Below are 24,877 nucleotides of genomic sequence, written 5' to 3'. Positions count from 1 at the left end.
TATACCCTAACCACAATGCCCTACAGCATCATGACCTCCCTAGGTTCTTGAGCACGAACTTTGTGGGAGGCCCTGAGCCAATCTCCTGCTGCAACTATAATTCTACCTTTCATCCTCGATGTTTTAAAGAAGAGAATATGTTTGTAACAAATATAAGTTTTTCATTTTCCCTCACCAAACTTTCAAAACAAACTTACGTATTTATGTGGGGAGCCGGAAATGACCTTTCACCTCAAGTGAAAGCTGGAGCATCTGAGGACAAACATACCAAGAAGAATCACTCCTCACCTTTGCATAGAGTATTGACCTTTGCACAGCTCAGAGTATTCCTCTCCCACCTTTGTCCTTCTGAAAGAACTCATTGTGGGTGGAATAGCTCAGGGTCAGCATCAAGGAGAGGGCTTATCCTGGGAGGTGGAGTGGAATACTCAAGTATTCTGGATTCTTCCACACCATCCACTTCTTCCACAGGATTACCTATGTAAATATCAGTGGGATCCTGACCTGGACCAAAATAAGGCCCAAGAAGGCACTGGATTTATAAATTTGGATGCTTTATTATCTAAAGTCAAAAGAGAAGATACAAAAGCTGTTTTATTTACCAAGCAAGTGCACTGGGCCTATGGAAAATTTGGGTCCTTTTCGCTAAGCTGTCCGATGTTTGCGGCAGTTGGCCAGATGGCTGTGTTTTACATTCCAGCTTAACATTTTCGAGGCTGCTGAATAATGTAGATCCTTTTCAGCGGAGTGACCTTCTCCAGGGCAGGTCTGGGTTTTTGATGTGCCATGTGCATTACTGCTGGAAATTTATGGCTGAGCTAAAGGTGAGAAAGAAAGAAAAAATAAGCATATTGGAACTTTTTGGTCATGCAGTATTACAGCAGCAGAAAGCAACATAGCTGGTCGGGAGAACTTCACAGCTCCGGTTACTTCTTTCATATGTCTTTTTCCCATACCATCTCCAACTCTGGACTCACATGTGTATGCATTCATCCAGGTTTCTCTCATTAGCTTGCTTCCAATTTTGAAAACCATAAACTATATTATACACAAGATAATATGCAGAATATACATATGCATTTATATGTACAATTTGAAGGGACATTTTTAAAGGTAGAAATGTTTAATTATATCTCATCAGTCTTCCAAGATTAACAAGTATTCTGGTGCATATATGCAGATGGTGCATATATTCTAAGGAGGCTGTAGGGGACACCAGAGAAGATCCCACAGGGGAGGAACATCTCCATTGTCAAAAGATCAGAAATAAAGAACCTCTGAAAGATGTTGGGGAGAGTTAGGGTCAGTTAGTATGTTGAAGCGTGTGAAATGGTTGTTTTTGTAGGTAAACAATGGTCCAATATTGGCGATTTCATATGGTTCAGTCTCAACAGCCCGGTAAAAAGAAAGCTGAGGAGTGATTCGTAGCTTCAGGTAACAAGAGATCTTATTAGTCATCCCATGGAAGATATCTGTGAGGAAAACAGCTCAAGTGGCTTTCAATGAACACAGACTGAGATTTTGACAATAAGAGGAATTTCATAAGGAATCGAGAGATCTTATGGAATTTACACTAAGGACAGCTTCAGATGGAAAAGATGCTCAATGCTGTAAGCAATTCAGATGTAGTATTCCTAGGAGAAGAATTTGGACCCAGTGACCTTTTGGGTCCATTCCAGTTCTTGGTTTCTAAGCCGATCGATACAAATACCTAAGGACACCTATCTTAGCCAGCAAGGAAGGGATGCCTCAGCTCACGAGGAATTTAACTTATCACTGTAGAACTTAGATGCCCTTGCCCTGACACTCAAGTTAAATAAAGGGGGAGATAAACTGCTCATGACCCCAAGCATCACGTTGTTCATGATTTGTTTGGGCTCTTCTGAGCCAGGGAAAACATATGTGCCTTATATCTCTTCTCAAATGCCCCTGAGCTCTGGGCACACAGCGTTCCCTTTCATGTGAAACTTGACTCCAGAAAGTCCTTTCTTCTTGGTCTTAAACAATTAAACACACTAGAAGAGTATACACTGAAGTTTTAACAGTGGTTATCTCTGAGGGATTATGGCAATTCCCCATCTTCTTCTTTACTTTGCCTGTCAGTATTTTTCTAAAAATTTTTCTTTTACAATGAGCAGGTGGAAGTCATATCACAATGAAACCCAAGGATGGTGTCTGCTGGTGTTCTAGGAGGAAGGGAGAAACACAATTGAGGTATTGGTCATAAATGTTGCTTTAGAATCTAAAAAAAGAGCCAGTGACTTTTTTTTTTTTTTTTTTTGGTCAAATCAATTATCGTTGGGCCACAGGACATTTTAGAGTGTGGTAAGGGCAGAGTGATATGTTTTTCTTTTAACATTAGAACCAAAAGGAAACTTAAGAGGCCACTAACTTCAGTAGTTTTCTTCCAGACTGGTGTCTTTACTGTCAACTAGAACAGATGGATTCTTTCAGGTTGGCTCTAAACCACATACAAGAGATTACAGGTGGGAGGGATGCCTGCCAGTTTACTTCAAGTCAAGCATAAGGTGAAGGGAGTGAGAAAGGAAACAAGTAAGTTGGACATAACAGAATGTGGGCAAGTAGCCGAGGTGAGACGGGACAAGATGACAAGTCGTCACTGAGGAGACAAAGCCACAGAGTGGCCGTGAGAGTGACCACGGTGGGGGTGGGAGGGGAGGGGCGGAGGCACTGACTCATGACCTGACCATCTCTAGGCTTATCTCCGCACTTCAGAGGCTACGATTTTTTTTTGATCTCTTAAAAAATTGTGGTAAAATCCACAGGACAAAATTTACCATTTCAACCATTTTTAAGTGTACAGTTTGGTGGCATTAAATGCATTTACACTGTTTTGCCACCATCTCTACCATTCATCTCCAGAACTTCTTCATCACATCAAACTGAAGCTCTGTACCCTTTAAACAATAACTCCTCACTCCCCCCTCCCACCTTCCAGCCTCTGGCAACCACATTCTACCTTCTATCTCTATGAATGCTGACTACCCCAGGTATTGCATATAAACTCCAGTGGGATTTGTCCTTATGTGTCTGGCTTCTTTCGTTTAGCATCATGTCTTCAAGGCTTACCCATGTTGTAGTATGTGTGAGAATTCCCTTCCTTTTTAAGGCTGAATAATATCCCCCTACTGTGTATATACTGCATTTTGTTATCCATTCATATGGATGATATGATGATGGACATTTGGGTTGCTTCCACCTTTTGACTATTGTGAATAATGCTGCTATAAACACTGGTGTATAAACATCTGTTCGAATCCCTGCTTTCAGTTCTTTTGGGTATACACCCAAAAGTAGAATTGCTGGATCATAGAATTCTATGTTTAATTTTTTGAGGAACTGCTATATATTTTTTTAAATTTTATTTATTTATTTGACAGAGAGAGACACAGCTAGAGAGGGAACACAAGCAGGGGGAGTGGGAGAGGGAGAAGCAGGCTTCCCGCGGAGCAGGGAGTCTGATGTGGGGCTCGATCCCAGGACCCTGGGACCATGACCTGAACCGAAGGCAGACGCTTAATGACTGAGCCACCCAGGCGCCCCGCTATATTGTTTTTTATAGTGGCTGTACCATTTTACATTCCCACCAGTAATGCACAAGGGTTAGGGGCTACATTTTTACTAAGGCATTTAACAGAGGTCCTAAAAGTTCTGCTCAACTGCTTTTCAGGAGGGGACTGTTGGAGATCAGAAGGAATGGGAGGCTGTCTGTGGGGCCTGTTGGCCATCTGTGAACTGAACTGGGAAAGTTTAAGGGGGAAAAAAAATCAACACGAGTGAGAAGGAAGTAGAAATAATTCTGGCAAAGATAACAGCCTTAGGGAAACAGCCCATAATTATTAAATTACAAATGTACAGGTTTTAGGGAGCCCATAGCAGGGCTGTCCAGCAACTCTTGAATATACAAGAGAATCAAGTCCTCATTCTCATATGCTCTAATCCCTCAATGCGGAACACCTGAATGTAGAGGAACTTGGGGGTTGTGGGTGGAGAGTCTATAAAGAGTCTTCCATCAGAATTGAAACTGTCAGTAGGGGCCCCTGAGTGGCTCAGTCGTTAAGCATCTGCCTTCGGCTCAGGTCATGATCTCAGGGTCCTGGGATCGAGCCCCGCATCAGGCTCCCTGCTTGGCGGGAAGCCTGCTTCTCCCTCTCCCACTCCCCCTGCTTATGTTCCCTCTCTCACTGTGTTTCTCTCTGTCAAATAAATAAATAAAATCTTAAAAAAAAAGAAACTATCAGTAAAATGGCCAACCTCGAAATGCCCTAATTCTTTGCTGTAGACTTTGTATCAATGGTGATAGGAAGATTGTATTTTCTTTTCTTTTTTTTTTTTTTTTTAAAGATTTTATTTATTTATTCATGAGAGACAGAGAGAGAGAGGCAGAGGGAGAAGCAGGCTCCCAAGGAGCAGGGAGCCCGATGTGGGACTCGATCCCAGGACCCTGGGATCATGACCTGAGCCGAAGGCAGACGCTTAACCATCTGAGCCACCCAGGTGCCCAGGAGGATTGTATTTTCAAGCTGGAACCAGAAATAAGTAGGAATAGCTTTCCAGAGTACAACCTCCAACCAGGCTTCAGGCCGGCATCTGAGCTTTGGTGAAGCTTTGGATTTTTCATCATTAGTCTTTATAAAATGACCGGGTTTGTAAAAAAGAAAGGTGTTTCTTGTCTGATTCATTAGGATAAGAGAATCTCAGGTAACCCCATAAGAGAAAGAATTCAAGGCCAATGTGTGTATAAGGATTTCTGTCTTGCTGTGACTCCATCACATAAGGGGCCACATATTGAACTTGAAAAGCAGATCAACAGAAACTCCCACGTGGAGAATCTACCTTCATCTTGGGTAGCTGTGACCTCAGAACCTATAGTTTTCGTTTCAGAGAAAAAAGCAAAAGAAGGATAATAAAACTCATTATGATTGGAGCTGGGAAAGAAATTCTAGATGCAAGGAAATCAGTGGCAGGTTTTGGTTTAGAGCCCGAAGTGAGGTAGTATTCGCAGACTGGGAGCTCTTCCATTCATCTTTCCAGGGTGTTAACTTCCAACCTGAATGTTGGCACTTAGATTTCCACACCCCATTAAGCAAAATGCTTAAAACAAAACATTCAGCTTGAGTCCATGAAATTCAAGGATACTCCTACGGTGATGTTCTTCTACAGAACAAGAGAAACCTTTTTAGATTTGCAGATGCCTTTGAGAGTTTCCGCTCCCTCAGGATCCCATTTCCCATACATCTCACTACTGCAGTGGTGACACATTTGGTAACTTGAAAAGTGCCCCAACTTTAACTAGGCTTCAACAGGCCACCCCCCTCCACACCATAACCCAACCTTGTTACTAATGCTTCAACTGGATACTTTCATGTTCAGGGTGGCTTCACAATTGTTGCCAAATTTAACTTCCATAACTGTCTAAAGAATTATATTTGGCAGTATTATCCTCTCTCACTCCCTGCCTTTAAAAAAAAAAAAAAGATTAAATGAACGACCGTAAATCTCAGAGGAGCTACCTGACTTCTAAAAGGTCAAACAGCCTTGAAGGAGTTGGTGGAACTTGGTCTGAGACCGGTTCTCCCAGATTTTCAGCCGAGGGAATTTTGGGGTTACATAAGCCTTTTTCTGCAGGAATACCAGGTTTTATGGCCTGTCACCAGGCAACATGACTTCTCTCATTAAGCAGGGCTGGGAGAGGCAGGAAGGGCTGACTGGAGAGGTAAGGAGGGAAGGAGAAAGGTAGTGGGAGAGAGTTCTTTGTGCAGGGAGGGGTTGGGGGAAATAGTGGGAAGGGAAAATTTCAGGCTGCTTCCCACTTAGACTCATACAATTACAAGCTTTGGGAGATTGTTTTTCAATCTCCCAAATCTCAAACCCTAGGTTGATTTTAAAGTAGGGTATCCAGGGGTGCCTGGGTGGCTCAGTCAGTTAAGCGGCTGCCTTCGGCTCAGGTCATGATCCCAGGGTTCTAGGATCAAGCCCCGCATCGGGCTCCCTGCTCCGCGGGGAGCCTGCTTCTCCCTCTGCCTGCCGTTCCCCCTGCTTGTGCTCTCTCTCTCTGACAAATAAATAAAATCTTTTACAAAAAAATAAAGTAAGGTATCCAGAGAGGAGTAACATATGGATAGAAATGTCTTGCCATGTTTAAGTGGTTGATGAGATCCTATGAATAGGACTGTCCTCTTACTGCCTTAGAATTTTTTTTTTTTTTAGAGAGAGAGACAGAGAGTGCACACATATGCGTGGGGTGGGGGGCAGAGGGAGAGGGAGAGAGAGAATCCCAAGCAGGCTCCATGCTCAGCGCGGAGGTGATACAGGTCTCGATCTCACAACCCTGAGATCATGACCTGAGCTGAAATCAAGAGTTGGACGCTTAACTCACTGAGCCACCCAGGCACCCCACTGCCTTAGACTCTTAAGTTCTTGCATTGGTATGAGAATTAACATGGGTTCTTGGAACCAGACATAATTCTAGCTGAGGGCATCAATGAATGTTACTAAATGCAGAGGATATAAACCTCATTTCTGCTACTGTAGTTCTTCTGGCCAATTGTATACTGTTAGGTCTTCATGACAATATATATTGTGGGGGCAATGGTTATGCTGGTGAAAATCCATCAGCAGGTATCTATATTTACATTTCTCTATCTTTTATATATCTTAATTTTTTTGTATGAGGCAGTATAGTTTATGCATTTTTTCACTTAAAAAATTATGGTATAATTTATCTACAGCAAAACATACCCTTTTTAGTGTACAGTTCCATGAGTTTTCACAAATACATACAGTTTGCGACCAAAATCAAAAGACAGAACCCTCAACCCCCCAAATTCCCTCCTGTCCCTTTGTGGTTAACCCCTCCTCTCACGCCCAGCTCCTGACAACCACTGATCTCAACAGATCTATTTTTTTAAAGGCATTGGTCTTTCCACCCCAAGCTGACCTTTACTATAAAATCTTAGAGGCTCCTGGGTGGCTCAGTGGGTTAAGCGTCCGACTCTTGATTTCAGGGTTGAGAGATCAAGCCCTAGTTTAGCACGGAATCTGCTTAAGATTCTCTCTCCTTCTGTACCCTCCTTCCCTCCCACGCTGTGCGCTCTCTCTCTCTTAAAAAAAAAATCTTATTATGCTTCAGGTTGAACTACGAATTCAGGGACGATTTTTCTTAGTGGTAAGAAAACACATGGATTCCCACTAATTACCATATTCAAGATAGTCATACATGGTGATCTTGGGACTTGATTTTGTTGCTGGCCTCTTATCCTTTGCCTGGGATTCTGAGTGTTGTCCTGTAGGATACCCACCTGGGAATAGAAGCTAACACTCATGAGGGCTAATTGTACCTGGCTCAGCTAAATACTTTGTGTATATAACTTTGTTTTATTCTCACATTTTTGTGAAGTGGATAGTGTTAACCACATTCCCATTTACAGATGAGGAAACAGAGGCATAGAAAAGGGAAGAGATCTCAGTGGCAGACCCAGCAGGAGACACAACTGATGTCTGATACCAGCCCTGTTCTAACCAGTAAACTGTGCACTCTTAGCCACAGTCCTACTGCAGTACACTTTGAGCTAAGTGTTAAAGTTGTTTGTTTTTTTAAATAGGTACAGTTGCTGTTAAAAATATTTGTAACAACACACCATCTCAATGTTTTCTTACGGTTTACGAATACAATCTGTTGTTATTGTTGTTGGTTTTTCTTTTAATCTGTGAAATAAGGAAGTGATATTTTTAACTGAATGGAAAAGAACTCTATGTCAAGACATAAGCATAAATGTCTATAAAAAACAATGTAGACTCTGGCACGGTAACTAATGTATAGCATAATCGACCTCTACTGACCACTTTCTTTAAACATTTTATTTTGGGCTAGCATATATCCTAGAGGAATGTGTCTAATCCCTCCAGTTCCATTTACAACTTGCACAGTCTGTGGCCCCCGCAGAAGTGGCATTCTGTGGGCAGGTGTGAGAGGACGTGGGCTGCAGAAGCCGGCAGGCTGTGTTGCTCTGGCACATTCATCCCAGCCCTTCTTCTAAAGCCAGGAGGGCAAAGAGTTGTTTATGACCTCAGCTCAAATCCATTTGTGGGAGAACCAAGCCCCCCCCATTAGAAGGCTTTGTAGCTGTAGCCTATAATCAAGATCTTGCCTTGTACTGGGGCACCTGGCTGGCTCAGTCAACAAGGCATGTGACTCTTGATCTCGAGGTGGTGAGTTTCAGCTGCATGTTGCACATGGAGATGACTTAAAAAAAAAAAAAAAAGATCTGCCTAGTACCAGCTGCCTGGTTACATCCCATGGACTTTGGACACGCCTGCTTATTTCACTGCTACCAACCAGAGTGCAAACAGGTTACTCTGTGCCAGGCACTGTTCTAAGAGCTTCATATGTACAAACTTACTCATCCCACACAACAACCCTGAAAGTATATACTCTTCCTTAGCTCCTTTTTTTTTTTTTTTTTTAAGTAGGCTCCATGGGGGCGCCTGGGTGGCTCAGTCGTTAAGCGTCTGCCTTCGGCTCCAGTCATGATCCCAGGGTACTGGGATCGAGCTCCACATCAGGCTCCCTGCCCCGCGGGAAGCCTGCTTCTCCCTCTCCCACTCCCCCTGCTTGTGTTCCCTCTCTCGCTGTATCGCTCTGTGTCAAATAAATAATAAAATTTTAAAAAATAAAATAAAGTAGGCTCCATGCTGGACATGCAGCCCAACACAGGGCTTGAACTCATGACCCTGAGATCAAGACCTGAGCTTAGATCAAGGGTCAGACACTTAACCGACTAAGCCACCCAGGCGCCCTTCCTTATCTCCATTTTACAAATAACTTATCTAAGGCACAATAGAAGTCATTTGCTCACGGTCATACCAATAGTAAGTGGAGAAGCCACTACCACATGGAGGCCCCTAGAGGTCTAGCTGCTCAGTTTCTGCTCCCATCTTTTCCAGACCCCTGATTTTGGCAGTGACAGCTAGTCTTCCTTCTATAAATTATGCACAGTCCTGTCCCTTCAATTAACGTGAGAGCAGCAGAGTGGTTATTCGTTGCTTTCAATGCAAATTATCTGCCCCCTAGAAATAGAATAAGGACCCTCACTTAGTTTACCTACAAAATTTAAAAACAAACTAGTAAATCCAAAACCGAACCACTGTCGATCTGGTAAGAGTTTTCTGAGTTTCTGGAGCTACTCAGAAGAAATACAAGATATAGAAATAAAAATAGCAACGGCCAGCCACCCTCATAAACAGATTTTCCTGGATAAACTCAGCCAGTGCCTAGAGCTTCTCCAGCCCTAACCTGTGCAACCCTCCACCCCCCACCTTCACCTCAAATCAAATATTGCCTTGTGGGTACGCAGTGGTGGCGAGAGAGGCCCCACACTGCCGAATTCCCAATACACAGGCTGCTTTTTTATAAAAAACATGCCAGTGTTTCTGAGGAATATTTGGGATGGCAAAGTACAACTCTGCCAGTTTGGTGTCAGGATTCTTGCCTTGTTTTCTATCTTATTTTTGAAATGACTTATTAAATAGACACTAGGAATTTGGGAGACTCTTCTCACCAAAACCTCTTTGTGTCCTTGGACTGAGAGCAGAGTCTTTCACAAGATGGCAGATCTCTGAGTTGGGTAAAAGCTCAGTGCTCAGTGCTCCTTCACCCATGCAGCCTGACTCGTTGGATAAATGCTGACTGGGAGCGTCCCGTGAGGGGCCTCACCCACACCCCCGCTCACCTTCTCCAGTGTGTCATTCAGAGCATCCATAGCCTGGAGTTTGGCAACACTTGCAATTGAACTGTAAAGATGAAACAAAATTTCATATAGGACCGGAAAACTCTCCTACTAAGGAGGCTAAATGATTGATACAATGGACTATCTACTTGGCCTTTAAGCTTTTACTCTGCTTGGCAGTATCCAGAAGAAAAAAACATTCTGCTTCTGTGTGCCCGTGTGCTACAAAAATCTTTGTAGGCCAAATTATTATTACTGGTGTATTTTCATTTCATCTTTTCATTGGAGTATATAGCTTGGTGACTCTTCATAACTAGTCAAATCAGCCGCCCCCAAGGATAACCACTACCCTGACTTAGAGCCCCGCAGATTAGTTTTGACTGTTTCTGTACTTCATAAAATGAATCACAAAGCATGGACTTTTTTGTGTCTGGCTTCTTTTTCTCAGGTCAATGTATTTTGTAGGAGAGCATCAATCAGGGCTGAGCCTGCTTGTACAATTTCTTGATGGAAACTTTGCTCTTGGCATTTTTTTTTTTTTCTGGATGGTTGGCGTTGGCGAGTAGAAGTTACTAGGAAATGAACATAGACTGATGATACTTAGAAATTTATTTTCTCTGATACATTTTGCAAAAGCCATTCTCCAAGAAGATGTCAGGAGGGATGTTTGTCCATGAAAATGAGGCCCTCATATCTGCATATCTGCATTCCTCAAGCAGAGGAGTGTCAACAGCTGAGGTGAGGGGCGCCTGGGTGGCTCAGTCGTTAAGCGTCTGCCTTCGGCTCAGGTCATGATCCCAGGGTCCTGGGATCGAGTCCCGCATCGGGCTCCCTGCTCTGCGGGAAGCCTGCTTCTCCCTCTCCCACTCCCCCTGCTTGTGTTCCTGCTCTCGCTATGTCTCTCTCTGTCAAAAAAATAAATAAAATCTTTAAAAAAAAAAACAAAAAAAACAGCTGAGGTGAATTGAGGGTGGAGCGAATGAAGTTTCAGCTTCAGGGCCCTCCCCCTGCACCAGCTCCTTCCCAGTCAGGCCAGTGCCCAGACCTTTCATATCTGTAATGTTTTACTATTTTTCTTTAAAGTGGCCCCCATGGGGCGCCTGGGTGGCTTAGTTGTTAAGCGTCTGCCTTCGGCTCAGGTCATGATCCCAGGGTGCTGGGATCGAGCCCCGCATCGGGCTCCCTGCTCAGTGGGAAGCCTGCTTCTCCCTCTCCCACTCCCCCTGCTTGTGTTCCTGCTCTTGCACGCGCTCACTCTCTCTGTCAAGTAAATAAAATCTTAAAAAAAAAAAAGTGGCCCCCAAATCCTACACACATCAGGCCCCCAAAACCTATAACTGTTGCTGGTGAATAGGGCAAGAGAGAGAGGGAGTTATTTCTTGCTGTTTATGTTCCTCAGTGGTCCCATTCTTGTTTAAGGTTTTATCTATTTATTTGAGAGAGAGAGAGCATGAGAGGGGAGAGGGTCAGAGGGAGAAGCAGACTCCCCGCTGAGCAGGGAGCCCGACGCGGGACTCAAATCCTGGGACTCCAGTATCATGACCTGAGCCGAAGGCAGTAGCTTAACCAACTGAGCCACCCAGGGGCCCCCCTTCTCATTTTCTAATAACTATTAGAAAACAATTGAGTTTTTTTTTTTTAAAGATTTTATTTATTTATTTGAGAGAGAGAATGAGATAGAGCATGAGAGGGGGGAGGGTCAGAGGGAGAAGCAGACTCCCTGCTGAGCAGGGAGCCCGATGCGGGACTCGATCCCGGGACTCCAGGATCATGACCTGAGCCGAAGGCAGTTGCTTAACCAACTGAGCCACCCAGGTGCCCCACAATTGAGTTTTTAAAGAGGGTTCCAATCTCCACTTTATTACTCTCTGGTCAACTCTTCCTACAGCGTTCGGCTGACGTCAGAATTCATAGTTAAGTCCCCGTTTCCTGAGGTGCAGAGCAATGAATGCCGTGTCCACTGGCTGCCAACTGGATGTCTTTTCCAAGCCAAGACTTTTTAGTTCCCAAGCCCCTGGCCCAGACATATTAACCAGGGTCACCATAAACAGGGCTTAGGCTTGGTCAGGTTTTAGTAACAGCATAAAACCAGCCTGCAATTCAACAACAGTCTGGTGTCATCTCAAGTGCTTTCTCTATTCTAAGAACTGTCCTAGAGGCTGGGTCAGAAGATAAATGATATGTGACCCCTGCCGTTGAGGATTTAAAGACTTAGCTTTCATTATGTGACAGTTATTTTCTGATATCAGAAGAAACAAAAACGTACTGGTAATGCGGCAAATGAGCATTTCATTTTAAAGTGGAACAAATCCTCAGAAAATTCCCTTCCCAGAAACCGGGAAGAAAACTTTAAAAGAGATTTTGATATAATTTCATGTGAAAGAGCCAGAGAAATTCCATAGTCTATTTCCCTCTGCATTCCATTTCTGAGACTACTCTTTTTAAAAAATTTTTTTATTGTTATGTTAATCACCATACATTACATCATTAGTTTTTGACGTAGTGTTCCGTGATTCATTGTGCATAACACCCAGTGCTCCATGCAGAATGTGCCCTCTTTAATACCCATCACCAGGCTAACCCATCCTCCCACCCCCCTCCCCTCTAGAACCCTCAGTTTGATTATCAGAGTCCATCGTCTCTCATGGTTCGTCTCCCCCCTCCGATTTCCCCCCCTTCATTCTTCCCCTCCTGCTATCTTCTTCTTCTTCTTCTTTTTTTTCCTTAACATATATTGCATTATTTGTTTCAGAGGTACAGATCTATGATTCAACAGTCTTGCACAATTCACAGCACTTACCAGAGCACATACCCACCCCAGTGTCTATCACCCAGTCACCCCATCCCTCCCAACCCACCCCCCACTCCAGCAACCCTCAGTTTGTTTCCTGAGATTAAGAATTCCTCATATCAGTGAGGTCATATTATACATGTCTTTCTCTGTTTGACTTATTTCGCTCAGCATAATACCCTCCAGTTCCATCCATGTCATTGCAAATGGCAAGATCTCATTCCTTTTGATGGCTGCATAATATTCCATTGTGTATATATATATACACACCACATCTTCTTTATCCATTCATCTGTCGATGGACATCTTGGCTCTTTCCACAGTTTGGCTATTGTGGACATTGCTGCTATAAACATCGGGGTGTACGTACCCCTTCAGATACCTACATTTGTGTCTTTGGGGTAAATACCCAGTAGTGCAATTGCTGGATTGTATGGTAGCTCTACTTTCAACTTTTTGAGGAATCTCCATACTGTTTTCCAGAGTGGTTGCACCAGCTTGCATTCCCACCAACAGTGTAGGAGGGTTCCCCTTTCTCCGCATCCCCGCCAACATCTGTTCTGAGACTGCTCTTATACTTCTTAAGGATGCATCCCTGAACGTCCTCTAATTGACTCCGTTTGAATCTCTCTTCAACTCATCTGTGGAAACCACGTTGAAAATGGTCTCTGAAGCGCCCCCATTACCTCCTTGGAGGAGCCAGTTTTGCACGTTTCTTTCTTTTTGAACACAGTCGTTTTCCTTAACCACAGTCCAGTGGTTGGGCCATTTGTGCACCTGCCCAGCCCACAGTTCTCTGCTGAGCTTGGGGAATGGTGCGTTTTGTCAAGGTTATAGTGGAAGGAGCAGGGAGAAATGAACTTCAGTATCTCTATGCCTTCTGGCTATGCCAAATATAGTGGCCATTATTTTCTAAACAATTGAGTGATGGATTTAAAATAACCCCCCCAAAAAAATATTTATTTTTAATAAGAAGATTTGTGATAGCAGAAAGCATATTATGAAAACAGGGCCAGCCTAGGGACATTATTTTAAAGGCTAATGTGAAAATAGGATCAAGGAACATGAGTCAGGTTTGAATGCACTCAGGATTGTGCTTTTTAAGTACAAGGCAGCTGGGCTGGCTGCAGAGAAGAGGAGGATGTGGGCAGTGAGGGGGCCCAGAGAGAGTCTTCTAGAAGGTAGCCACCTTTCACCTGAATGTGTCTTTCATCTTTAGCCCCTGTCACCGCTCCTCAGCTGGCTGCCTCTAACCCTGCTCAGCAAAGGCCTAGGGAGCCTTGGTTTGTCCTAAAATGCAGGGAGGCCTCTGACTTCCGAAAGCAGAGTCACTCAAAACTCCTTGAGGTGATGAAGGAGAAGAAATTAAGTATTTCTTACCTTGTTTTCTCTAATCCTGTTTTTTTGGTATGTCTCTCCAGGACACCAATTTCTTGTTTTTTGGAAATTCGCATTCCTCCAGCCTTTACTATAAACAAATAAGCATCAACACAGGAGTAGTGGTTAGAATAAAAAGAGTAGGTTTGCTTTTGTTATTCAAGGTATGAATTTAGATTTGAAAAGAATTTTAGAACTTACTTTTTGAAGACCTAAACTTTTATCTAAAACAACACAATAAAACGTTACCTTGAACTGAATAGAAGAAAAAAAATACTGTCTCATGCAGACAAGGTGGGAAAGGGGAGAAGGGCTGAGGCCTGCTTGTTTATGTTCAGAGAGCAGGAACTGAGGCTAAAAAAAGCAGCAGAGGTTTACACCTTTGGTTTGGGAGGAGAATAGCAACATACTCCCTTAGACATTTCACTGAAAAACATTTTTTCTTGTTATCAAACCAATTATGCTCTTTATGATAGCAACAGACAATCACAATGTGACCCTCTTGTTTTCCCACAAGATTAAAGTTTGTGCAAGGCTTGCATTTTTTTTTTCTTTTCAACTAAAGCATTCAAAAGCAGATTCCAAGAGATGAGCCAAAAGTCAGGGCATGCAGTGGTAACAAGCGTTTAATTCAAGAGCGATGCCTCTGATCCCACCAGAACCCCACCTTCCATCCCAGACCCCAAACCTCCAGACGTTGGCCAAGCTCAGATGTTCTAATGAGTAATTAAACTACATTAATAATCCTGCCATTCAGGAGATCAATTAGTGTTAATTAGGCTACAGATGACCTAACAGCAATTCAAGTGTTTAACAGTGTCAGATGAAATCAACTTTTGAAAAGGAACAACCCATTTCAGATTGCAAGTCAAAGCAAATACTTCTTTCTGTTCCCAGGAAATCTGCACATCTAAAATCTGACAAGGTCAAATGAGAAAAAGCTAAATGGACATTGATTTGTTTGAACCTGTTAATTCTTTTTATGGAAATGGCAAATTCTAAAACTAGCTCCAGTAAAATGAAAAGTAAGGAAAACCTATTTCTTGATGCGCTTAGGAATTTGACTTTATCATTGTTCTTTAAAAATTATTATGTAGTTTGTTGATTTTGTGAAACATGCATAAGGCACATAATTCAAAAAAGCATGAAAGGGTCTGCAGTCTCCCTCCCACCATTATTTCCAGTCCCTAGTTCACCTCCCTAGATACTGCTAATGTTAGATGTGTCCTGTGTGTTCGTCCACAGATACTCTACATACTACTCTTGTTTAAATGGCAGCATAAGACACACATTGTTCTACATCTTGCTTGTTTATATTTTTCATTCAATCATAAATTTTGGAGTAAATTCCCTATCTATCTATAAATAGAGAAATGTGTTGTTCTTTTTCACATCTGCTTTAAAATTTCATTATGTTAACGTTCTGTATTTACTTAACCAATTCCCAAATGTTGGACATTTCAGATGTTTCTAATTCATTGATGTCACAAACAATGCTGCAACAAATATCCTTTTATATGCATAATTTTGCACAAGTGCAAGTATACCCGTGGGATAAATTCCTACAAGTGATCTTGTTAGTTCTTAAGGGTATGCGCATTTGGAATTTTGTTACATCTTGCCAAATTGCCTTTCCCAGAGGCTGTACCAGTTACAACCTCACGAATAATGATGACAGTGATTGTTTCCCCCTACTTTTGGCAACAGTGGGAGCTGGAAAATGTTTGGTTTTCTCGACCAGTAAGTTAAAAAAGAAATATAACTTGTTTTAATTTGCATATCTTCTATTTTACTAAAGGTTGAGCTTGTTTCTGTGTTTTAGAAGCCATTTCTATTTTCTTTTTATGAACTGCTCAGTTTTTTGGTCCATTTTTTTTTCTATTTGACTTCTACTCTGTTCTATTAATCTCTCTGTCCATTTACATGCTCTAGCAACTCTATTTTAATGAATGTAGCAGTATGTACATATATATATATTTATTAAAGAATAGTTAACACACAATGTAGCATTACATTTCAATGTTTGATAGAGAGTTAGTCCTTTTTTGCTATGTTTCCTTTGCAGAATTTTACTAGCTATTCTAATTTATTTTTCCATATGAACTTTAAAATCGGTTTGTCAATTCTTTCACAAAAAGTCCTGCTAGTATTTTTTGAATGGCCTTGCTTTAGATTTATAGATTTTTATTTAAAGGGAAAATTCATGTTTATATTCCTGGTTACTCTCTATTCAAGAACATGGTATGCTTTTCCATTGCTTACATCTTCTTTTGGGTCCCTCAGTAACTAGTTCGCATAAATCTTACACATTTATTGTTAGGTTTATTCCTGAAGCATTTTATCTTGCTTGTTGCTGTTGCTATTGTAAATGGGGTCAATTCTTCAATTATAACTCTGACAGATTGTTGTTCTTATATCACTGATTTTATAACCAGACTTTATTGAGTTCTTATTGTTTGTAATAGTTTTTTTGTTGATTCGTTTAGGTTTTTCAGGTAAAAAAATTATATAACCTTTAAAAAATAATAGTACTACTTCCTGTAGAATAATGTTAAGTAGTTGTGATGGTTGACATCTTCATTATACTAATTTTTAAGAGATTGCTTTTAGTATTTTCCCATTAAGCATGATGTGTACTTAGATGGATACACACATACAAATATATATGTAAATATTATATATATTTATATATTTTTTCATATTAAGGAAATGTTCTTCTATTACTATTTCATTGGTCTTCAAAATTACAAATGCCTTTTTAGCATTCATGGATATGATCCATGCTTTTTGTCCTTCATGTGGTTACTTGTATTAACAGATATTAATCTATAAAGATAGATTAATGGATATCTTACTATCAAACCATTCTTGCATTCATGGAATAAACTCCACTTGGTCATTTTGAATCACCAAGTTGTTTTTTCATTGACTATAAAAGCTTCTCATTAGAATTTTGTATTATTAGATGCAGTCTAGGAAAAAAATGCTATTTTTACACATGGTCTGCTTTAAATTCATGCACACACAGAGAGAGACACACATTATACGAGAAAAAGGCATACAAAGTAATCAGCAACAGAAATCAAATGATGAGAAAACATCTTCTGAACAGCCATGGAATATAGATGTGAAATAAACCAAGGCACGGCTTTCCCAGGAAGACTGAGGAGGGTGTGCCTCTGTGTGAGGGGGTTGGTGTTCACAGCACTGCTGTCTCTCTAGTGCTGAGAGGAGCCAAACAGGAGGTCTAGAGCTTGGGCCTTCCGTACTCCTCCCAACTGTGTTTTTCTTTCTCCTTGTGACAAGTGCTTTTGAAATACGGAGTTCTGTGATTATTTTCTTATTAATATTCCTTGTGTTATCCCTGATGCTATTGTTTCTACATATTTTCTTCTACCTGGACTGATTATTATCACCAACTATAGAAGCAAACTTGTTAATAGTTAAAATAAGCAATAGTTAAAAATGAGATGCCTTTGGAATGTTGAGTTCTATGCTGCTGGTTTGCAAAGATCTTGACAACCTAGAGAAGTCAAGAGGAGAGGGACCAGTGTGAGGAAGGAAGCCATGTCACAGGAGGAACGAGGGAGTCTGGAAAATCACTTCTGAAGAAGATAGACTCAAGAGAATATCGGTGCCATCTTCAAAGATCTGAGGGGCTATCATGTGGAGGAGGAATGATTTTCTAGTGAGGAAATTTTTTTTTTAAAGTAGGCTCCAGGTGTGGGGCCCAATGTGGGGCTCAAACTCCCCACCCTGAGATCAAGACCCTGAGATCAAGACCTGAGCTGAGATCAAGTGTCAAATGCTTAACTGACTGAGTCCCCCAGGTGCCCCTCCTGGTGAGGAAATTTTATGTGGGGTCAGATAGCTCTACCCCCACTGAGCTCTGGGACCTGGAGCGGGTTACTTAAACCCCTCTAAGACTCAGTTTCTGCATCCTTCAATAATGCTAATTGTTCAGGTTGCTCTAGACAATAGAGGTGACACAGCACCTGGTTCACAGTAATTGTTGTTACTCATATTTATTTGATGTTGTTCCAAAGGAGAGACTGCAGACCAAAGGATGAATGTTCCAGAAAGGCAGAGCCTGGCTACTAGCCTGGCTAGATTGTATTATTCAAAGGGAAGTAGGTTGCCTAGTACAATAGTAAGTCCCTTGGCTCTCAGTGTGTTAAAGAAAAGGAGTCCACCTGCCATGAACACCTCAGAAGGATTTGGGGGAATTTGCCGGAAGTTGAACTAGGTGATCTTTATCGTTAAGTCTTTGCCTCCAAAATAAAATCACTTTCCTCCCTTTGGAAAGAATATAAGGCACTAAAAGAGAAGTAAATGCCAAAAGAAATTTAAGAATGCATTCTTAGGAATGTTCTTAAGAACAATAAAACAGAGACATTTGAAGGGAAATTAAAAATCCTCCTAGAAGATTCCGACTTCCATCCAGGAGTCTTTGAATCCTCTCTGTGATGGGGCTCTGTGCTCTAACTCAGTGATTTAGGAAGCATAAGTAAACCACACACACCTTGGATTTCCAGAGCACAGTTCTTGTATCAAACTTCTGTTCTGGTGGGTAATGTGCTTGGTCAGCCATGTACAGTAGAAAGACACAGAAGAGAATATCCTCATACTCTACATGGATATACTAAGATACAGATTAAGGCTCTCACTACTTGGGGTGACTGAACTAGATGGAACCAGTTTGTGGAGGGTCATCTTCAAAGCTCTGCTGGGAACACTAGTCACACTTGTCTCCCAGAATCGAGATAAACCATTGTAAATAAATACTTACAATCCAACACAATCAGATACTTGCCCATGTTCGATAGACCAGATAGGTCCGACTCATGAAAACTCTTCGAAGTTTCACTGTATCTAACTTAGCTTACTTAAAGTTGTAATAATTTACACAATTCCATGTTTGGGACTATATTGCCTTTTGAACTTCTGTAGAAGGACCAATCGGAATTGGGCAAGGTAAAATATGAACTGATTTAACATTTTAACCGTTCTTTGAGTACAAATACATAAGGATAAGACTTTAAGCAAAATGAACTAGAGATAAAAAATGTAAAAGAGAGAGATGCCCTTCTGGATAATTTCATTAGAAAATCTAAATTTATGTGGGGAAAATGAACCTTTGCTTTCCTATCTCTGAGTAATCATTACACTCTTGTGGCTGCTTTTGTAGTTTATAACTTTGCAAAACTAGGCCCTTGAGTTAAGGATGCTATATGATAATTTTCCAGTTAAGATTTTCCAGACAACAGTTTTTGGTAGAGGATAGTCAAGATAAAGACACATCTCCCTGCAAAATAACCTTTTTTCCTTCACTAATCAGTTGAAAATGGAGGGAAAAAGCTGAATAACACAAAGGTTTGTGCACACTCTGCCTTGTGACTGAGCTGTTATATTTGAAGATTTTAACTAAAAGGTTAGATGTTTGCAAAACATTCACTTTGCACTTACAGTCAGTTTGTCAGCCCATTTTAAGATGTCAGTCAAGACCCAAAAGGGAAGTCAGGAAAAGGTGGTGAAGTAAAGAGAGAGGGCTCTAGAGCAGGAGAGCTTTGGCATGGGGCCCACTTTATTTTCAGATCTCAGCCCCACGGCCCCCACTAGCTGTGTGGCTTTGGGCAAGTCCCTCAACCTTGCTGACTTTTAGTTTGCTCTTCTGTGAAACAAGGATGATGGCGCATTGCTGTCTATAGGGCTGCTGCCGTGTCTAGGAAAGCAGCTGGTCTTGCAGTCATCCAAACCCCTGTCCCCGTGATGTGTGGGGGAGTGGGTCTCACAACCTCTTCTCGAGCCTCACAGATCAACCCCCGTACGTTGACTTGAGCAGAGTGGAGCTGAGAGACAGAAGCCTTCGGTGTTTGTTCTATTTTAAATGATCCTGGCCCTTAGGTAGCTATGGTTTCCCTCTCATTTTCTGTATTAGATTCACACTAGGGCATGTCTCCAAACTTCCCTCTCTCATTAGCGAGGCAGAAAACTGATTCTCTCTGGGGGTTCCATGGTGACCCCTCTGATGGCTCTGATTCATTTGACTTAAACCCAATTACAACCTGCAAGAAATACAGAAAAACAAAAACAAAAACAAACAACAAAAAAAGAAATACAGAAAAACTCAGGAACTCCTGCCCTTTCTAGTTCCTCGTGTACTTGGCTTCCTCCTATCACCTTCCGCTCACACATTTTTGGCCGTTCATATAATGGGGTTCTTCTAAAACTGAGAGCGAGGCAAATCAAAAAAGCAGAAAATCCAAAGCTAAGCTGACTAGTGCCTTGACCACCTCATGTTTAATATAGTCTTTTTTCCCAGCACAAATTATAACCAGGGCTAACCAAATTGAGATGTATACTGTATTAACATACATGAAAGAAACATGGCTAAGCACTCCACACGTAGGTGGGACAGAGTTACAGCTGGTTGGTTTCTGAGAGGTTTCATTTTTAACCATGATGAGGCAGGCACATGTATCTTGTCCATTTCCTTCCGTTCCCTTCTGTTCTGACTGCCTAGGTCAGGCCTCATGCAGCCCTCGAACATCAGGACGTCCTGCGGTCGATCGGGGAGGATCATTCCTTCTGCCAGCCGTGTGTTTCACTAGACCTGCATTTTAAGGGGACTAACATTCATGCGCCAGGTGCTTTACATGGGTTTTCTCCTTTGTCATAACAACCATATAATATCGATGCTATTTATTAGCCGCTGCTTTAAAGATGAGGATTCTGAGGCCAGAGGTGTGGAATGAAGGCAGAGGTTAAGCAGAGGCTCTGCCCGATTCCAAAGGCAGTGTCAGACCCTTCCCGCTATATCACACCTGCTGCCCACTTTCAGGGATCTCTATATTGCTTATAAAAATCAGGTGAAGGATTTAGTGGTGTTTTGGCAATGAATTATTTTTGTTCCATAAATAAAATTTTGCACCATAGCAAACTGGTTCAGACTTAAAATATGTAGCAAGACAAGCTGAAGGATGAGGTTTCTTTGTTCCCTTGCTCTCAGTGGGGAGGCAAAAGTCTGCCTTCATCTCCATTCTAATTATCCCAAACCTCTTATCTGTAGTGTCACAGTTCATAATAATTAATTGTCATGCCAGGGGCATTGTGACATGCTTGATGGAGTCATGGTGTGCTATGTACACAGAGTAATTAGCAATCATTAGTGGTGGGACAGAAAGTTCCTGGTGGTTTCATTCAAACTTTCATTTGGTTAAGTTTATCTGTGTTCTTTGTGCATAAATGTAATTTAGCAAATCAGGTTTTAGCTTACCCGTTTCATGAAGGATTGGGGTGGAAGTGGCGGGAAGACAATGTGTTCTTTTTTCTTTTTTTCTCTCTATTATGAACGTCTCTTCTGATAATTTGCATGTATATTTCCTGACCATTAGTTAGCATCATTAACTTTTTAAAATTTATTTTATTTTATTTATTAATTTTTTAGAGAGGTGGGTAGGGGTAGAGGGAGAGAGAATCCCAAGCACACTCCACACCCAGTGCAGAGCCTGATGTGGGGCTGGATCTCACAACCCTGAGATCATGACCTGAGCCGAAATCAAGAATGTGACGCTCAAGTGACAGAGCCACCCAGGTGCCCCCAGCATCATTAACCTTAGATACACATAATGTTAACCATTGCTAAATCCAATTATAAGTATAAAATGTCAGGAGTCTGCCACAAGAAACCAGGGCATGGTGCCTGGAACTTGGAGCTCAGAATTAGTAGCAAAATTCGGATTCTTTTCGGGTGGGCAGTCCACCAGAAAGCCATCGAAACTCTGTGTCAGTTTTTGAAGCTTTCTGAAGGTTATAGCTACCAGCATCTTCTGCAGCAAAGATGAGTGAAATAACCTCGGCTTAGAGGTGCCAAAGCATTATGCCAATAAATAAATTTTGTCGGGGCGCCTGGGTGGCTCAGTTGGTTAAGCAACTGCCTTTGGCTCAGGTCATGATCCTGGAGTCCCGGGATCGAGTCCCGCATCGGACTCCCTGCTCGGCGGGGAGTCTGCTTCTCGCTCTGATCCTCCCCCTCTCATGCTCTCTGTCTCCCATTCTCTCTCTCAGATAAATAAATAAAAAATCTTTAAAATAAATAAATAAATTTTGTCAATGGAGAAAGGCAAGGACAAAGTGGTCAAGATTTTGAGATGTTTCTTAAGGAAAAAAAGAAGGAAGGCAGTTGCAAGAACATAAAACTGACTAAAAATAGTCCTGCACGCCTCAGCCAATCTATATGAACATATGCTTAAATACAATAAAGCTAATTTCCGTATTTCAGAGAGCATAAGTTAAAAAAAAAAGAGTGAGAGAAAACTGTGGATACTTTGCAAAACACCTTGATTGCTACCTTTCCCAGTCAGCCCCCTCCAGGGCTTGGGTCCGTATTAAAAAGTGCCCCTTCGCTTGAAGACAAGGCAAACTACATTCTGGATTAACCCCGCCCAACCCCAAAGCCTGAGAAGAAAGAGAAAAATAAAATTGCTGTCCTCTGTGCGGAAGCGGGTTTGCCTGGGTCCAAAGTCAGAGGATGCACAGTCAACTTGGGGTGACTGGGTCTTCGAGCTGGCACCTCTTGGGAAGAAGGTTGCCATGGCAGTAAATCTTCTTCCTGTGGGGGTGTCGCTGCTCACCTACAGCCCGGGAGGGAAGGTCCAACCTTAGCTATCCCTTTTCACAAGCTCTGAATCCCTTATACCTTCATCTGTAATGAGGCTTTAATTCAAATGGGGCTTGACAAATCCTCAGGGGGTTTATTCACAGGCCCAGAGAGTTCTAAGACGTAGGAGACCATCAGGCGGTGGGAAGTTAAAGCAACAGGGGACGTTGAGAACCCCGGCTCTGCTGGGGCGCCCCCGTTGCAGGCATTGATGGAAAGAGGAGCAGTGGCTGCAGGGAAACCAGGGCGCTCTGCAGGATGGCAGAGGGCAGGTGGGTAGCCTACCTGCAGGAGGATGCCCCCCTTTCAGCGGGGAGAGCAGGACTTGCACTTCATTTGCCATAGCGCATGCCAGCGCCGGTGCCAAGGCCAGGACGATGCTCTGGAGGCTGAGTACCAGCACCTGCTGCCCCGGTGCAGCCTGGCTTTATATGCGCAGGGGGCGGGGCCCCCTAAGGGCATTGCTGAGCAGCAACAGGGCTTGTCACCGAGGTTTCTGGGAACCCACCTCTCCTTGGCAAGCTTTCTCTTAGGAGAAAACTTTCTTCTTGATCCCTTTATCTCAGAAAGCAAGATAGACAGCTGAGGGACACTCCTATTTTCTTTTGCCAGAGGAAGGGGAGAGGATGAAGTTCAGTGGAATCCTTTTTCTTCTTAACTATTCATCCATCAAGTACATATGGGGCACCTACAATGTGACAGGCACCACAAGGAGGTCAATATTTTTGTTTCAAGACATCTGTAGTCTTGCTGAAGAGACAACTAGAAAACAAAGCACGATGTCTTTGCCCCAGCCTTTGGAACTGTAAGCATTCATACTAAGAAAAGAATTGGGGACGTGCACAGAGACTTCTGTTCAAGGATGGCAATCATGCATTTCTCTCTTTTCTTTATTTTTTAGGATTGATTGGTATCAATATCAACATCCCATAATAGACAGGGATAGTTAAGATATAGCCATGGGAATACTATGCACACATTACTATTATATTCTCAGATAATATTTAATGATGTGGAAACTTTCATTATCAGATAGTGAAAAAGTAGGCTAGAAGCCAATGGATGCCAATTTTGTTAAAAAGAGAAGTCCAGATTTAAGCTTTATCGTATCTCCAGTGCTGATCAAAGTTGAGCATATGGCAGTTACTAAGAAATATTTCTTTGTTCTTCAATACAATGAAAAACTTCTGCTCTTCAAAAAAACAACAACAAACCCCGCGCCCAAAACAAAACCTTCTGCTCTTCAGAAAGTATTGTTAAGGAAATGAAGACCAGCCACAAACTGAGGGGAAAATAAAAAAATGTCTAGAACACATTTCTGGTAAGTACTGGCATCTAGAATACATAAAGAAACAACTCGTAATGAGAAAACAACCCAATTTAAAAAAAATGGGCAAAAGATTAAAATAAAAACTTCACAAAGTAGAGATATTGACAACAAATAAGCACATAAAAAGATGTTCAGTATCATTATCATTAGGAAAATGCAAATTAAAACCATAATGAAATATACTACATATGTATCAGAATGGCTCAACCAAAAAGAAAAAAAAAGGATAATACAGCATCCTGATGAAGAGTGGGGCAACTGAAACCGTCATCCATGGCTGGTGGGAATGCAAATTGGTAACTTTGGAAGTTGGTATGACAGTTTTTTGTAAAATTTCTTATAACATTAATCACACGCTTACTGTATGACTAACAATCCAATTTCTAGGAATTTTCCCAAGAGAAATGAAAACACATGTATGCACAAAAATCTATGTATGAATGTTTTTTTCTTTTTTTTTTTTAAAGATTTTATTTATTTATTTGACAGAGAGAGACACAGCGAGAGAGGGAACACAAGCAGGTGGAGTGGGAGAGGGAGAAGCAGGCTTCCCGCGGAGCGGGGAGCCCGATGCGGGGCTTGATCCCAGGACCCTGGGATCATGACCTGAGCCGAAGGCAGACGCTTAACGACTGAGCCACCCAGGCGCCCCTATGTATGAATGTTTTAACAGCTCTATTCATAATGGACAAAAATTAGAAACAATCCAAGAGTCCATAAGATGTAGAATAGATAGACAGATTGCGGCATATCCATACAATAGAACATTACTCAGCAAGGGGTGCCTGGGTGGCTCAGTTGGTTAAGCGTCTGACTCCTGATTTCAGCTCAGGTCATGATCTCAGGGTCATGAGATCGAGCCCCATGTTGGGCTCCACACTGAGCATGGAGCCTGCTTAAGATTCTCTCTCTCCCTCTCTCTGCCCCACCCCACACCCCGTGCTCTCTCTCAAAAAAAAAAAAAATTGCTC

The 24,877-nt window shown here is 42.0% G+C and overlaps 1 protein-coding gene across 1 annotated transcript; it reads right to left on the bottom strand.

The window, feature by feature from the left end:
* Positions 1-543: 543 nt before the first annotated feature.
* Positions 544-22,968, bottom strand: DAPL1 (death associated protein like 1). The gene is made up of 4 exons (XM_021703186.1): positions 22,862-22,968; positions 13,921-14,008; positions 9,753-9,813; positions 544-818 (listed from the first exon to the last, which is right to left on the bottom strand). The coding sequence occupies exons 1-4, from the start codon at positions 22,917-22,919 to the stop codon at positions 702-704; spliced, it is 324 nt and encodes a 107-aa protein (XP_021558861.1). The 5' UTR covers positions 22,920-22,968; the 3' UTR covers positions 544-701.
* Between the last annotated feature and the right edge of the window lie 1,909 nt (positions 22,969-24,877).

The sequence above is a fragment of the Neomonachus schauinslandi genome, chromosome 3, assembly GCF_002201575.2.
Source record: "Neomonachus schauinslandi chromosome 3, ASM220157v2, whole genome shotgun sequence".
Taxonomy (NCBI): Eukaryota; Metazoa; Chordata; class Mammalia; order Carnivora; family Phocidae; genus Neomonachus; species Neomonachus schauinslandi.
Note: the sequence above shows the minus strand (reverse complement) of the source record. Positions and strands in the feature narration are given on the sequence as shown.